We start from the raw sequence: 16,038 nt of genomic DNA on the forward strand, positions 1-16,038 counted from the left end.
CCACATTGCCACTAGCAACCCCTCCAACCGCAGGAGTCACAACCTCCTGCCCCGTCGCTCCCTGCCACACCAAGCTAGGGCCCCCCACAGGGGCAAACAAACCCCTGACCAACCTCAACAATTCAGCTGCCACACTGCCGTCACCCGTCACCGCATTCATGACCTGCCCTCCAACCGGGCCACCAAGCAAACCACCCGTACCACCAACCACATTTACGCCCTGCACGCCATCCATATCACCAGACACACCATCCATAGCCAAACCAGGTGTACGAGAAATAGGAAAAACCGTGGTCTTACCAGGCTGACTCCGAGAAGATCCCGAAACAGCCGTCACATGTCCTCCGCGTCGCACTCCAGCCGCTTCGCCGACCTCCACGATCTGGTCCCCGGTGTCGTCCTCCGCGGCGTCCTCCTCCAAGGTGGCCTCATCTTCGTCACTGGACCCAGGCCCAGGGAGCCCACCGTCCGGCAGACTCGACCTTAGGCCCCGTCCGCCCGCAGCACCATCCATCCTCCGCGCCGTCCGCGACGATCCAGACGCTGGCGCCGCCACGTAATCACCGCCTGGGGCATGCCGTCCGGCATCCCCGCGTGCTCCAGCTGATCCCGACGCCGTCCCATCGCTGACCATCCGCTGTGATCCCAGGCCGGGCCCCGCCGATCCGGGCCGTCTCCGTACTGGCTCCCCCGCCGACACTGGGACCCCATGCTCTTGCATGGGCCCCGCTCTGCTCCTGGCCCTTGCTGCCGCTGCCACTGCGGCCTCATCCGTGCCCTGCGGTCCCGCTGGCCCACGCAACCCAGCTGGCCCCCGTGACCCCGCTGGCTCACGCGACCCCGCCGGCCCACGCGACCCCGCCGACCCACGCGACCGCGGCGGGTCAGGTGACCACACCGGGTCAGGCAAGCCTGCCGGATCGCGGGGACGCGCCGGGACGGGTGAGTACGCGGGGTCACATGACCGCGCCAGGTCAGGTGACAGCGCCCGGTCAGGTGACAGCGCCCGGTCAGGTGACCGCGCCGCCCCACGTGACCGCGCCGCCCCACGTGACCGCGGCGCCCCACGTGACCGCGCCGCCCCACGTGACCGCGCCGCCCCACGTGACCGCGGCGGGTCAGGTGAGCGCGCTCGGTCAGGTGAGGCCGCCGGAGCACAAGGGGACGCCGGGCCATGCGAGCGCAGCGGGCCACGTGACCGCGCCGGGTCAGGTGACCGCGCCGGGTCAGGTGACCGCGCCGGGTCACGCGGCCGCGACGCGCGCGTCACTGCCGTGCGCCGCGAACCGGAAGAGGAGGGGAGGCCGGCCATGTCGCTCACCGCCCCGTTGCCTTGGTGCCCGCGGCCCGACTTCCGGCCGGGGCCTCACGACGTCCCGGCTCCCGGATCCACCGCCGCACGTCCACTTGGGCTCCGTCTCCGCTGCCGGCTCCTCGGCGTCATCTCAGGGCTAAGGCGCTCCGGGGGCCGCGTTCTTCGCTGCCGCTTCGGAGGCAGGGGGGTCCCATCTTCCTCACCGACGCCGGACCATCGCTGGAGCTGTTCGTCCATCCAACGCTGTCCACGCTGCTCCGCCATCCTCTTCATCTGTGCCATGAAGTCCTCCATCTTCGGGATCCAGCCACAACGATTACAGTCACCGTCCAGGTAGGAATGGCCCACCCCCCCTCTGACCTGCCCTATATACTACCCCCTATAGCACCACCCCCTGACCAATCACACTGACCCCTGATCCTAACTGCCCCTCAGCACCACCCCCAAATTTCGCGCCCAAACTGACTTCTCCATTAACCCCTTATTAACCCTATGGCCTGGCATCCCTCCTAGTCATGTAGCCCTCCCTTGAGCCCCTTCGGGTCAGCAGTCCGGGCTCTTCCTTTATCAAAGGGCACACACATTAACGGAGAGGTGCTAGAGGAATGTATAAGTATCAGTCATAATGGGGCCGATACATGAAGGCTGGCATTCCAAATGCCAGAATTAATGATTATGCTGAAGTTTGATGCTGAATTCATTAACACACACGCCAATTAATGTTTTCAGTGAATCTTCTCAGTGCCATGCACTTCCTTGCACCTCAACAGAAATGCTACTTCTGGGGTAACACAGAATAAAGGAAAGAAAAAAAGAAGAGAACAACGGGGCGCCAAATCTAAGTGTAGATGTATGGAAACACAGATTGTATGATCATACGAATTTTACACTCACCGTGCAGATTTCTTCTGTTTTCGCTAGTATGATCCGTGTAGTGGATCAACTCTCTTATTAATCCTCCAGTATGCAGCACGAATCCTCGGGAAAAACAATGAGAGTCCTGAACGGGTGCTCCCACGTGGGTAATGGAGTAAAGACAAAATCCCTTTCGGCGCTTCCGGAGGATAAATGGATTATCAGTGCAAGTTTGCAACAACTTCAAGAACAAGAGTTTATTAAGGGTTCAATAAAAAACGGACAATAAATGTCCGTTTTTTATTGAACCCTTAATAAACTCTTGTTCTTGAAGTTGTTGCAAACTTGCACTGATAATCCATTTATCCTCCGGAAGCGCCGAAAGGGATTTTGTCTTTACTTCTGGGGTAAGAAATGCCATCACTTTTGCTGAACTTGTCAAGTTGGCATAGCCATGATCTGTCCTGACTTTACCTCAGCTACATCCATTTTGGCAGAGCTGCTTCAAACTGGTGTAAATGGCAATAGTTGTAAAAGTTTTGTAGATCTCTGAATGGTGCAAAGATTTTGTAACTTTCCAAAGTTTTTTACACTAGTTTTCTGGCGTAAAAGCTGTTTGGGGAGAAAAATTGTGTAGTTAAAACCAAAATCGTCTTATTTGGACATGTCAAAAAAACTCCTTGGTCAGAGTCCATGAAAACCAAGAGGAAGGACTGCAGTGTACTGTAGAGTAGCCAAACCACGTCTGCGCCACTCAGTGGGCCACAGGTAAATTCTTTTGTTTTAGGCAACGTTCCATGTTACCAGGATTTACAGTTAGGTCCAGAAATATTTGGACAGTGACACAAGTTTTGTTATTTTAGCTGTTTACAAAAACATGTTCAGAAATACAATTATATATATAATATGGGCTGAAAGTGCACACTCCCAGCTGCAATATGAGAGTTTTCACCTCCAAATCGGAGAAAGGGTTTAGGAATCATAGCTCTGTAATGCATAGCCTTCTCTTTTTCAAGGGACCAAAAGTAATTGGACAAGGGACTCTAAGGGCTGCAATTAACTCTGAAGGTGTCTCCCTCGTTAACCTGTAATCAATGAAGTAGTTAAAAGGTCTGGGGTTGATTACAGGTGTGTGGTTTTGCATTTGGAAGCTGTTGCTGTGACCAGACAACATGCGGTCTAAGGAATTCTCAATTGAGGTGAAGCAGAACATCCTGAGGCTGAAAAAAAAGAAAAAATCCATCAGAGTGATAGCAGACATGCTTGGAGTAGCAAAATCAACAGTCGGGTACATTCTGAGAAAAAAGGAATTGACTGGTGAGCTTGAGAACTCAAAAAGGCCTGGGCGTCCACGGATGACAACAGTGGTGGATGATCGCCGCATACTTTCTTTGGTGAAGAAGAACCCGTTCACAACATCAACTGAAGTCCAGAACACTCTCAGTGAAGTAGGTGTATCTGTCTCTAAGTCAACAGTAAAGAGAAGACTCCATGAAAGTAAATACAAAGGGTTCACATCTAGATGCAAACCATTCATCAATTCCAAAAATAGACAGGCCAGAGTTAAATTTGCTGAAAAACACCTCATGAAGCCAGCTCAGTTCTGGAAAAGTATTCTATGGACAGATGAGACCAAGATCAACCTGTACCAGAATGATGGGAAGAAAAAAGTTTGGAGAAGAAAGGGAATGGCACATGATCCAAGGCACACCACATCCTCTGTAAAACATGGTGGAGGCAACGTGATGGCATGGGCATGCATGGCTTTCAATGGCACTGGGTCACTTGTGTTTATTGATGACATAACATCAGACAAGAGTAGCCGGATGAATTCTGAAGTGTACCGGGATATACTTTCAGACCAGATTCAGCCAAATGCCACAAAGTTGATCGGACGGCGCTTCATAGTACAGATGGACAATGACCCCAAGCATACAGCCAAAGCTACCCAGGAGTTCATGAGTGCAAAAAAGTGGAACATTCTGCAATGGCCAAGTCAATCACCAGATCTTAACCCAATTGAGCATGCATTTCACTTGCTCAAATCCAGACTTAAGACGGAAAGACCCACAAACAAGCAAGATCTGAAGGCTGCGGCTGTAAAGGCCTGGCAAAGCATTAAGAAGGAGGAAACCCAGCGTTTGGTGATGTCCATGGGTTCCAGACTTAAGGCAGTGATTGCCTCCAAAGGATTTGCAACAAAATATTGAAAATAAATTTTTTTTTTGGGGTTTGGTTTATTTGTCCAATTACTTTTGACCTCCTAAAATGTGGAGTGTTTGTAAAGAAATGTGTACAATTCCTACAATTTCTATCAGATATTTTTGTTCAAACCTTCAAATTAAACGTTACAATCTGCACTTGAATTCTGTTGTAGAGGTTTCATTTCAAATCCAATGTGGTGGCATGCAGAGCCCAACTCGCGAAAATTGTGTCACTGTCCAAATATTTCTGGACCTAACTGTATGTACCCTGGACAACTGAATATTGTGCCCAGGTGTGCTCCAAAGGTATGTGTACATGAAGTCTTTTAAACCCCAGCGTACCCAATGAATTTTGCCAAAGAAAGATGCTTCATGACAAGCTGGCATCTTTTGTCCTGAAGCGCCTTTTTCTGGTGCCTTTTTCATCACTTTTTTCGGACTTTTCACCTGTTTTTCTATATATTGATAGAAATAGTTGGTTTGGAAGCACCTAAAGAATGGTCAGGTCTCATCTGTTAGCCACTTTATGGCTGTCGAAGCCTAAATTGGTTAAAAGAAGCTCAATAAGACTGAACACATTTAGGGCTCGTGCGCACGTTGCGTATTGCATCTATTATGCAGTGTTTCTGCAGCGATTTGAAGCGCACATGTGCTGTCAAATCACTGCAGAATATTCAGTAGGTACGTGTGCATGAGCCCTTACACTGCGTGCATATATTCATTATTTATAGTATTTTTAAGCATTTTTTAGGCAGGTTCCTGAGTGTACAAGCCTAAAAAAGACATTTGTTTTTGAGCTTCTTTTGACATTTTTGAGCATCTTTAGGGTATGTGCGCACGTTGCTTTTTACCTGCTTTTTACCTGCTTTTTTGCTGCTTTTTCTTCTGCGCTGTTTAATGCCAAAATGGATGTGTTCTTCTATTCAAGCAAAGTCTATGGGAATTTGGGTTTCTTGTTCACACTATGTTGTTCAAAATGCTGCCTTTTTGTGGCAGAACATTGGTCAAAAACTCAGCTTTGCAGTGCAAAACCCAAATGGCAAAAACAATTGACATGTTGCTTCTTTGAAAAGCTGAGTTTTTGACCAAAGTTCTGCCTCAAAAAGGCAGCATTTTGAACAACATAGTGTGAACAAGAAACCCAAATTCCCATAGACTTTGCTTGAATAGAAGAACACATCCATTTTGGCATTAAACAGCGCAGAAGAAAAAGCAGCAAAAAAGCAGGTAAAAAGCAGGTAAAAAGCAACGTGCGCACATACCCTTAGTTAGAGCCGTGTTGTGTCATTCCTCTGTTATTTTTCCAAAACATGTCTAAAAATATTGGCATTTGGGTGGACTAAATGTGTGTATCTCTACACAGTCCTACAACAGTCCAGACTGCGTATATACACCTCCTTTTTATAAGGAGAATTAGAACACCCAGTTGTTTATTTATTCTTACATTTCCCTAATGAAGAGTAACAGAGGATTAGCACGTTACTCCAAATGGCCATGCCAGTATAAATCATGGGTCATCTGTAAAAGGGTTTTTTTGGGTTGATTTTTTTATTTATTTACCCAGTCTTTCACATGTAGAAAATGGCAATCACAGCTATAATCACCCTCCACCTGTTCAGCCCTGCTACCTACTTCTTCAATAATGTGTTGAAAGGTTGCAGCTCATGCATCTTCTCTACATCAGCATTACCATTGATTGGCTGAAGTGGTCACGTGCGCTGTAGTTGTGACATCATCGCTTAGACCCTGACATTAGCAGTGAGGCTCGCTGGGTCTGGGAAAGATGAGTATATGCATATTTGTCATTTTCTATTTCTCTAAGCCCATGCATAAATAAAAAGTCATGCTTCGAAAAGTCATAAAGACGCGTCTGATGTTCTGAGCCTAAATATTCTATGTTGTGCTTAGCACTGCAATCAATTATTTAGAAAGATAAAGGGACTGGATATTTAATAAAAGGTTTGTTCTTTGGTATCACCACTGGTCTTCTCTGAATAATGTCCACCTCTCAGGATCAGTGCCATAAAAGACTTCACACAGGGAACTGGTTTGTTCTGTAACACTATTAACGTTTAAGAAGAAAAAGAATTTAGAACAAGGTAACCACAAACCACAAGCTCCATATTATATCCAAGATCTGCTGGAATAAAAAGAGATGTAATTTGCTTTGGTTGTTTACAGGATATAACAAGCAGTTATGGGTCAACAATATAAATATTCATACATTCCTTTAAGTCATAGGGCTGTAAACACTCCCAGTATAGAAAGGGTTAGGCATAGTTGTAAAACCATAATCACCACATACAATTAAGAAAAACTGATACGTATGATAACAGGGCCTAGCACTGCTGAATAGGATCTATTCAAGCCCCAAAGGATCAGTTCATCATTCACGGATAATGTTCAGTTACTCATGCAGTCCTGCACTGATCAGCATATTTTACATGTGTTTATTTCTCAGATGTATGCGTAGTACCCACTAAAGACGAATTGCTGTGGTTAAATACAATGGAACAATTCTTCATATGGAAAAGATAGTACTTATACTATAGCTTAGCATCAGTTTTATAAATCTTGTGACATTCTCCTGACATGCACTATAATGCTATGGTGTACTTGTTTTCAGGGCCAGTGTTACCACCCCAGCGCACCTGGGCAGGTGCTAAACAAACATGATGGCCTACTCGCTGTCGGGGACACAGTCAGCACTGTTTGCCCGACGGTGTATGGTGGCCGCCGCCCGGGTAACTGTCTCCCCTCTCCCTCTTGTGCTGTCCCTCTGCACTATGTGATGAGCACAGCACCCTGACTGCTCCTGGCTTATAAATACTAATAAACCGGGAGCAAAGACCAGTAATGTCACCTGATGCCTGCAGTCAACACTGATCTCCTGCATCGCTGGGACACAGCTCAGCAGTAAGGATGCTGCACTCATCACACAACGCAGGGGGAGAAGAGACTGCACAGGGAGAGAAGAGAGAGCATGGGGGAAAGACCACAAATGGGGACAAGAGACCGCACAGGGGGAGAAGAGAGCACAGGGGAGAGAGCGCATAAGGGGAGAAGAGAACACAGGGGGCAGAGTGAATAAGGGGAGAAGAGATGGCTCACGGGGAGCAGAGACAGCAAGCGAGGGAGGATTATATTGATATCTATATATACACAGCCCTGCAATTTCTATATTCTAATAAGGAATTGTAACAAAACAATGGAAAAGATCCAGCTGGACTCCAAGGGGATGAATAAAAATGCTTCTTTATTTGTAACTTGATTAAAAATAAATATCCGTATTTCAAGTGAAAACACCGCCTTGTGCACACTGATGAATGTCAGATGTATACCACAACGCGTTTCGGCGGGACGCCTTCTTCAGGTCATTAAGGAATTGTGGTATGTGTTACAGGCGCCACTGGGACTCTTTCGCCCAGGGCCCACGAAAACCTGGAGCCAGCACTGCTTGTGTTAACATTATGTATTTTAGGACTATACCTTACAAGCAAGCTGTCGTTAGATTAACGGCAACCGAACCATGACCAGCATGAAACAAAGCCCGGCTGCAATTATATCCAGGAATGTCTTTCTTTGATATGCTGCAGCGTATAAATGGAAACATAGAAAATCTGGCTGGGGACCATGAGGAGAGACCTGACTAGTCCTGCATGGTCACAGGCCAGCTTCTTCCCAACCTGCTCCAGTTTCTTGACTGGTCTTCCATGTGTGTGCAACCTGTCTACACTGGTCTAGTCACACCTCTCCCTATAGTCTCCCTGGTGTCTTTTCTAATTTTTATCTGAAATTTGCAGAATTTTAGAGAAAGACATACCAGGCTGCAATTGCACAGCAAGGCTCTGATTCTTGCTATCTATGGCTGGGGCAGCTTAAAACTAATGACAGGTTCCATGGAAAGTTTGTGGATCCTTCTCTTTGAAAGGGCACATTATGTCCTAATGATGATTATTACTGTTATCTTAGATCATATCAACCAGGGCTATATCAATGGCATTTTCCATTGACGATCATGTGGATTTGCACTTTACATTCTGATTTATTTTAGCAGCCAAAAAAAACTTGTTGGCAGTCGACAACTTTGAAGGGTCTACTGATAAAAGAGTGGCTGCAGACTTCTAAATCCTGACAGCATATTGTGCACACACTGTTAGGATTCCCTTGTATTGCCAATGAGAGTGGGAGGTCATGTGACCCAAAGTATGTGATTTACATACATGCAGTCATGTGCCAACAAGACGTGCTCATAGTCTCTTATGATTAGTCAGAATGTGGCCAGAATTATGCAAATCCATACTTTCGGCCACATGACCGCCCTCTCTTACTGACACACTGGAGAGTCCTTACAGTGCGCACTGTGAAGATTTGCAGTCACATAGAGTGGCTGCAGATTTTTTTTCATTGGACTACCACTTTAAAGAAGACTTGTTATTTGTCAGAAATATCTATTTTTTGCCTGGTGTGAAACTCCGGAATGGAGATACAGATGAACAAAAGAAAAACAATGCAAGATTAAGGTGAACAGTAGAATTTACATCAAGTAAAAAAATACATGTATATAGCAAGTGACAGATCCTCTTTAAAGAGGTGTCCCACTTTTTTTTTTAGTATACAGGCATGCTTTGTGTAAAAGGAAAAACATCAGCTTATTAACCCCATGCTGCTCCAGTGCTTCTTCTCCATGGCTATCCCTGGGGCTTGTCTACTAACCCCCTGCTGCTTCAGTGCTTTTTCTCCATGGTTATCCCTGGGGCTTGATTAACTACCCCATGCTGATCCAGCACTTCCTCTCCATGGCTTTCCCTGGGGCTTTCCTACTTACCCCATGCTGTTCCAATGCTTTTTCTCCATGGCTGTCCCTGGGGCTTGCCTACTTACCCCATGCTGCTCCAGTGCTTTTTCTCCATGGTTGTCCCTGGGGCTTGATTACCTATCCCATGCTGATCCAGTGCTTCTTCTCCATGGCTTTCCCTGGGGCTTGCCTACTTACCCCATGCTGCTCCAATGCTTTTTCTCCATGGCTGTCCCTGGGGCTTGCCTACTTACCCCATGCTGCTCCAGTGCCTTTTCTCCATGGTTGTCCCTGGGGCTTGCTTACTTACCCCATGCTGCTCCAGTGCTTCTTCTCCATGGCTGTCTCTGAGGCTTGATTACCTACCCCATGCTGCTCCAGTGCTTCTTCTCCATGGCTGTCGCTGAAGCTTGCCTACTTACCCCATGCTGATCCAGTGCTTCTTCTCCATGGCTGTCCATGAAGCTTGCCTACTTACCCCATGCTGCTCCAGTGCTTCTTCTTCATGGCTGTCCCTGGGGATTTGCTGACATATAGCTGTAGAGGTGATGTCACAACTACAGTACATGACCGCTGCAGCCCATCACTGATCTCAGCAGTCTCATATCATCTATTTTGACTGCTGAGGAAAAACTCTGAAAAATAGCTATAGCAATGTGGATAAATGCCCATTAGATATATAGTCAAATATATATGCTAATATTTTTACATACATGGAATGGGAATAATAAATAAGAAAATTACATATACCAAAATGGAAAAAAACATATAAAATGATCCTGCAAAAATATGCTTTTAAAAACATAATACTTAGAAATGTGATTGTGTACTCGTTTACAGAACTTTATTTATTTTACAAGACAAGTGATTTTCTCCTGACTATCTTTCTGCAGGAAGTACAGACGTGAGCCAAAGCTGCACCAAAGGCTGTGAGGCTTGTTCGGAGTTTAACGGTTGCGTCAAGTGCTCAACAAAGCTTTTTATCCTATTGCAAAGAGATGACATACGACAAACTGGGGTCTGCTTGCTATCTTGCCCTAAAGGATACTATGATGATCGTAATCGGGATATTAGCAAGTGCACGAGTAAGTTGTTACTAAATAGAACGTAGAAATGTCAGTATATTCATCTTAAAAAAGACAACTGTCAAAGCCAATGAAAATATTTTTCCGTTATGTCTTCTTGTCTACCGGTTTACATCTCTCTTTTTTTTTTTAACTTCATTTTATTAACAATTTTAAACATGGTACAACTGACATTTGCCATGTAAAAATAGCTCAGTATATAGATAGTAATATTTGAATATAACAATGAACAGTCATATAAAGTCCATAATATCTTCAGCACTTAAGATAGAACAATGTTATTATCCATACTTCTTATCATTTGCATATATATCTAATTTTATATTGAGCATAAGAACAGCTGTAACTATCAGCATGACCATATTTTGAAAACAAGATAGAAAGAGGAATAGAAAAAGGAAGAAAGAAAGAACAACAACAGCCACATTGCATTATTATATCTCAATTTACCATTGGATAGTGTTTCATATCTCAACATCTAACGGGAACCACCATTATCCACATAATCTCCCTCAAACCTCTGCAAGTGTGTCTGGAGAAAAATTCCACAAACCCCAGATTTTGTTACATTTTCCCGGGCATCCCCTATTATAATATACCACCCGCTCATAGACTATGGTTGCATTGACTAGTTTAACCCAGGACCGCACAGTTGGATTCGAATTTCCCATCCACCTCAGAGATATTAATTTCCTAGCCAGAAACAATGCCTCTCTGAGGAATATTGTCATGTAATGATCCCAAGACTCTTCCTCCACCACCCCAAACAGGCATATCAAAGGGTCACACAAAACAGGAATCGACACAATCGATGTCAGCAGAGATGTCACTCCCCGCCAGTACGAAGATATATTGGGACAGCTCCAAATCATATGTATGAAATTTGCCCCTGAGAGATGACACCTCGGGCACTCCGATGTACGAGAACGGCCCATACTAAATAATCGAGTTGGAGTAAGGTATGCCTGGTGGACAATGTAGCATTGAATCAACTTATTATTAACCGAAGGGCATACCGCAGTCGGAGATTCCAATATCTCTTCCCATTCCTCTCCCTGTAGAGAGGAAATTAGAGATTTCCATCTATCCTGGGCTGGCAAGGGGTCCGACTCCACCCCCACCGACAACAGGTAAGTATATATAGCTGAGATCAGGCCTCGAGGTCCTTGTGATTTTAGAATACCTAACACAGGAAGTGATGATATCAATTTCCTCACTCCAATTTTCTGTTTGTGGGATTGAATCGCTGTGTGAATCTGCAGGTATCTAAAAAACTGTGATCTTGGAACATTATATTCAATCTGGACTTGTTCAAAAGACTTGAAGGTTGTGGTTCCCGGGACAAAAAGATCACCTAATGTACTGACGCTGTGAGTGGCCCAGAATTGCGCCGAGGGGTGATCTCTCAGAGTATGGAAGTGGTTATTCCCCCATAATGGGAGTTCCGCCACCACCCCTTCGAAGTGTACCACCCTCTTGGCTTGTCGCCAGACTAATCTTGCCAACCTGAGGAGGGGTAATTGCCGTGGTGTTCTCAGTCCATCTGATTCCAGAAAACCCACTAAACAATCAGTCCCAGCCGCGTGTGCCAAGTGACTCTCAGAGTTTGGCAGCTGACATCCAGGCATCCAAGTCTCTAGTGCCCTAAGCTGTCCCGCGGCGAGGTAGTAGAGGAAGAACTCCGGTAAAGCCATCCCTCCCAGTCTTTTGGATCTCTGTAAAATGGATAACCAAAGTTTGGGTCTGGATTTCCCCCATATGAAAGAGGTAGTAAACAAGTTCAACATTGAGAAGAAGGATTTGGGTACTGCTACTGCACTATGTGGTAGTGTATAACTAAGCTTTGGAAGTAATATCATTTTGATTAAATTTATTCTGCCAACCACTGACAAGGGTAGCTTGCTCCACAAGTTATATTTAAGTTTAACGTGCTCCAGAAGGGGTGTTATACTCGTCTGCAGGTCTAGTGTATGGTCTTTCTGTATGTGTAGTCCCAGTGTGATGTCCGCCTCCAGAGACTCCCGTTGTGATCCACTCAAAGTGGGAAACTCCAAATCCGACAAATATGTCACGCAACTTTGAACTCCATGAGGATTTCTAGATGTGTATCGGGTTTTATAGTATTCACAAAAGCACTCTAGAATATCTTCAGGGGATGTAGCTATTGAGCCATCCATCCTCAGTATACCCAATATTGTATTTGAAGTGTTGTGTTGCCTAACCATATATGTTTAATAAAGAGGAAAGAAGTGGCAAAAAATTGAGGGATCACCATATATATAATTAATCAAAAATTTATTATATATCAGAGAACATCAAAACACATTTGTGTCACACAACACCAAAAGGTATCACAACAACCATAGACAAATTTTAAAAGCATTTAAAACATACAAAAAAGAGACCATGTGATTTCCTATATAAAATGGACCAAGATTCTAACCAAGCTAGCTGGTGTAATAAACAGATCAGAAGTTAGTTAAATTTTCAAAGCACATGATGTTGCAACATAGCAAAAAATGTGCTATAGCGCTTCACAAGTAATTATAATACATATTAAACCCAGCAACAGCTTATAATGCAGTCATGATAGACCCTAGTATTTAGACAAAGCAGCCCTGTGCAAAAAAATGATGAAAACCCCAATATCTCAACTAGCATGACCCCAGGTTGGAACCTGAGCACCACAATTCCCAGAGCTGCAGCCTGATAATCCCTAGCCCTGGGCTGAGAAAATCAGTGCAGAAAATAGCTTGCCTCAAGTGAGACAGATCTTTAGCTCAGCTCGTGTATCTATGCAGCAAAGTCAAAGGGGTTAAAGCAGGATAATGTAAAGCACAAAGCTGTTTGAAGGTCCAGGGAATCACCTTACCCACCCGACGCATGTCATCACACAAGGTGACTTTCTCAAGGGCAAAAAAGTACATAAAAGTTACTTTTTTGTCCTTGAGAAAGTCACCTTGTGTGACGACACGCGTCGGGTGGGTAAGGTGATTCCCTGGATCTTCAAACACGCCTCACCACCTTCACTTCCCAATGGATATGTCTATGGACCAATAGAGAGACACCCCTGGAGTAGCTGGTGTGGAACGCATGTGCCGACCATTGTACCCACGGTTTCTTTACTAGTCTGGCTGTGTCCCGTGTGAGGTGAGTCTCTACCAGTACCACCAGTTGGGCCTTGACTTGCTTAATTTGAGAGAATACCTTAATACGTTTTTTGGGCGATTTAAGGCCTCTGACATTCCAGGTCATAAATATCAGCTCTGACCCCATATCACATAGATCTTTTTATAGAACCAGGATCCCAGGTATAAGACGCTTTCTGCCCTGCAATTAAGTGTGGTTAACCCTCCAATAGTAATAAGCCTGTCCCTGCAAAAAAATAAAGTTAATGCAATTGCAGCTGTAAACATAAAGAACCAATATCGAACTTCAGGACCTTTCCGATAAGTCCTGTAAAATATTTCAAACATCAATGGGGATACCACCACTGAATACAGTGTCCTGGTATAGGTGGTATAAGGGTGCACAAGATAGGGCTCCCATTTCACAAGAACCAATCCCTGGACAATTCCTTCATCACTCGAGGCACGGGGAAGTCCCATCTGTCTCCAAAGGGGGCTTCAAGCAACCATGCAAGAAGAGGGTCGCCAGGGACACAGAAAATGTCCCCTAGGAAAGTAATCTCATTGCTTCTGCCCCTTAGGTTTCGGGTGTACCTGTAGCCAGTCCTCAGACTCAGCAGTTGTAGTTAAAAACAGAGACGACCCTTCATGCACTATGCTTTGCCGGGCAGGGTACAGCATAGAGTAGATAATGTTCCGCTCGCTTAATTTCTTCTTCACCTCCATGAAGTGGGCCCTCTGTTTCTGGAGGTCCACCGAAAAGTCCGGAAAGATCGAGAGCGCAGCATTATTGAACTTAAGTGGGCTCTTCTGTCGGGCCAGACGGAGTGCTGTGTCTCTATCTCTGCAGTGGAGCATCCTTGCTAAAAAGGGACGTGATTGACGTGCCTGGAGTAGGAGGCCTCGTTGGAACTCTGTGCGCCCTCTCCACCGCAAATGTTGAGGAGAACTCATCGCCGAGATTAGATTTCAGCCACTCCTCCAGGAATTGTTCCGTATGCTGACCTTCCGAGCGCTCTAGCAGTCCTATGATTCGTATATTGTTTCGACGCATGCGGTTCTCCAGATCGTCTGCTTTCTGGCACCATGCATTTGCCGATCCGGTCATTGTGGTCATTTTTGTTTTGAGTGTTACAGTTTGATCCTGCAGTTCAGACACTCGCGTCTCGACTTCCGCTGTTCGTGCCCTCAGGGATTGCATGTCCTGACGCAGGAGGCCCACCTCTGCATGTACCTCCTCAATCTTCCTGCCTCACTGTTAAATCAAAGAGACCAGCATACAGAAGCACTTCACCGAGTAATAAAGCAATCTTTATTGGATGCAAAAGGTTATTAAAAACAATTAAAACTAATGTTTGGGACAAGAGCCCATAATAAATCCAAACACCACAACAACCAATTATATAATCAATAAGCATAGAGCAATATGTGCATACAAATACAAGTAAAATAGAAAAATCCCCTGAAACAAAAGGATCCAGATGTACAGAAAAAAAAAAACAACAACCCACATGCAAATGCTGGAATAGCCAAAGCATAAAGCTGTAAAGGCAATGGTAACCCTGGTTAAGGATAGCAAGCCTGTGGAAAAAGATGTAAAATACAATGATCCCTAAGTAAACTGAGTATAGCAGCTCTGGAAAGAGAAAGCAGTAACAACCATGGCTGTAGCAAGGGTAACCAGCTAGTTAGAGCTGAATATAATGTCAGCCTAATGGAGGCTAAGGGGATCTTGGTAGATCAACAATAATCCCCAGGCAAGCAAAGTATGACAGCTCAATGGAGAAAGGCAGTAACACCCAAGGCTGTCATAAAGGTAGCCAGCTTGTTTAAATTAATACAATACCAGCCTGGTGGAGGCTAGAGGCATCCTGGTAACAGGGGAGATGAGGTGGAAATTAACCCAGACCCTACGCGTGTCGCTGCTAATGCTGTCCTCTGATTAAAGATCAAAATCTATCACTTAATTAACTGAGTGCAGCAGTTGTGACACAATCAGAGATCTCACCTACATCACAGCCTTGTATGTACATTGTCTATTGACAGTGAGCTGTCCTCCAATTAAATAGCAAAAACCTGCTGACAGATTTCCTTTAAAGATAAATAAAGTTACATTTTCGGAATGGCCAATTCAAAGTCCTGACCTTAATCCTATAGAAATATTGTGGAAAGCTCTGACGTGAGCAGTCCATGGGCGAACACCCACCATCATAATAGAGTTAAAGCTGTTTTGTAGGGAAGAATGGGCTAAAATTCCTCCAAGCTGATTTATAAGACTAATCAGCAATTATCGTAAATGTTTAGATGCAGTTATTTTTCCAAAGGGGCCGGAACTAGATTCTGAAAGCAAAGCTACACATACTATTGGCACTCAGAAACATGTGGTATTGATCAGTTTTCTCATTTGTATAATGACAAAGTCTAATACTGTTGACTCATTTGTTTGATTAGGTTCTCTCTATCTACTTTTAGAAACATTGAAAAATATTAAGTCAAATTTGAGGTCAAATTCATGTAGAAATAGAGTAAAAGTGAAATGTGTTGCTGGTTAGGAGAATTTCCCTTACTGAGTCATAGTTCTCCCCCATATGACTATATCTGTTGCCTACTCTGAGTGATATCACGCATGTTATTTGTAGCGGAAATTCATGTT

At 45.0% G+C, this 16,038-nt stretch overlaps 1 protein-coding gene across 1 annotated transcript in view; it reads left to right on the forward strand.

The window, feature by feature from the left end:
* RSPO1 (R-spondin 1) overlaps nucleotides 1–16,038 on the forward strand; it is a 328,988-nt gene that overhangs the window by 283,930 nt on the left and 29,020 nt on the right. Inside the window, exon 3 of the mRNA XM_075334080.1 lies at nucleotides 10,066–10,257. Within this exon, the coding sequence (XP_075190195.1) occupies nucleotides 10,066–10,257 (192 nt within the window). The remainder of the gene's footprint in view (nucleotides 1–10,065; nucleotides 10,258–16,038) is intronic.

The sequence above is a fragment of the Anomaloglossus baeobatrachus genome, chromosome 2, assembly GCF_048569485.1.
Source record: "Anomaloglossus baeobatrachus isolate aAnoBae1 chromosome 2, aAnoBae1.hap1, whole genome shotgun sequence".
Taxonomy (NCBI): domain Eukaryota; kingdom Metazoa; phylum Chordata; class Amphibia; order Anura; family Aromobatidae; genus Anomaloglossus; species Anomaloglossus baeobatrachus.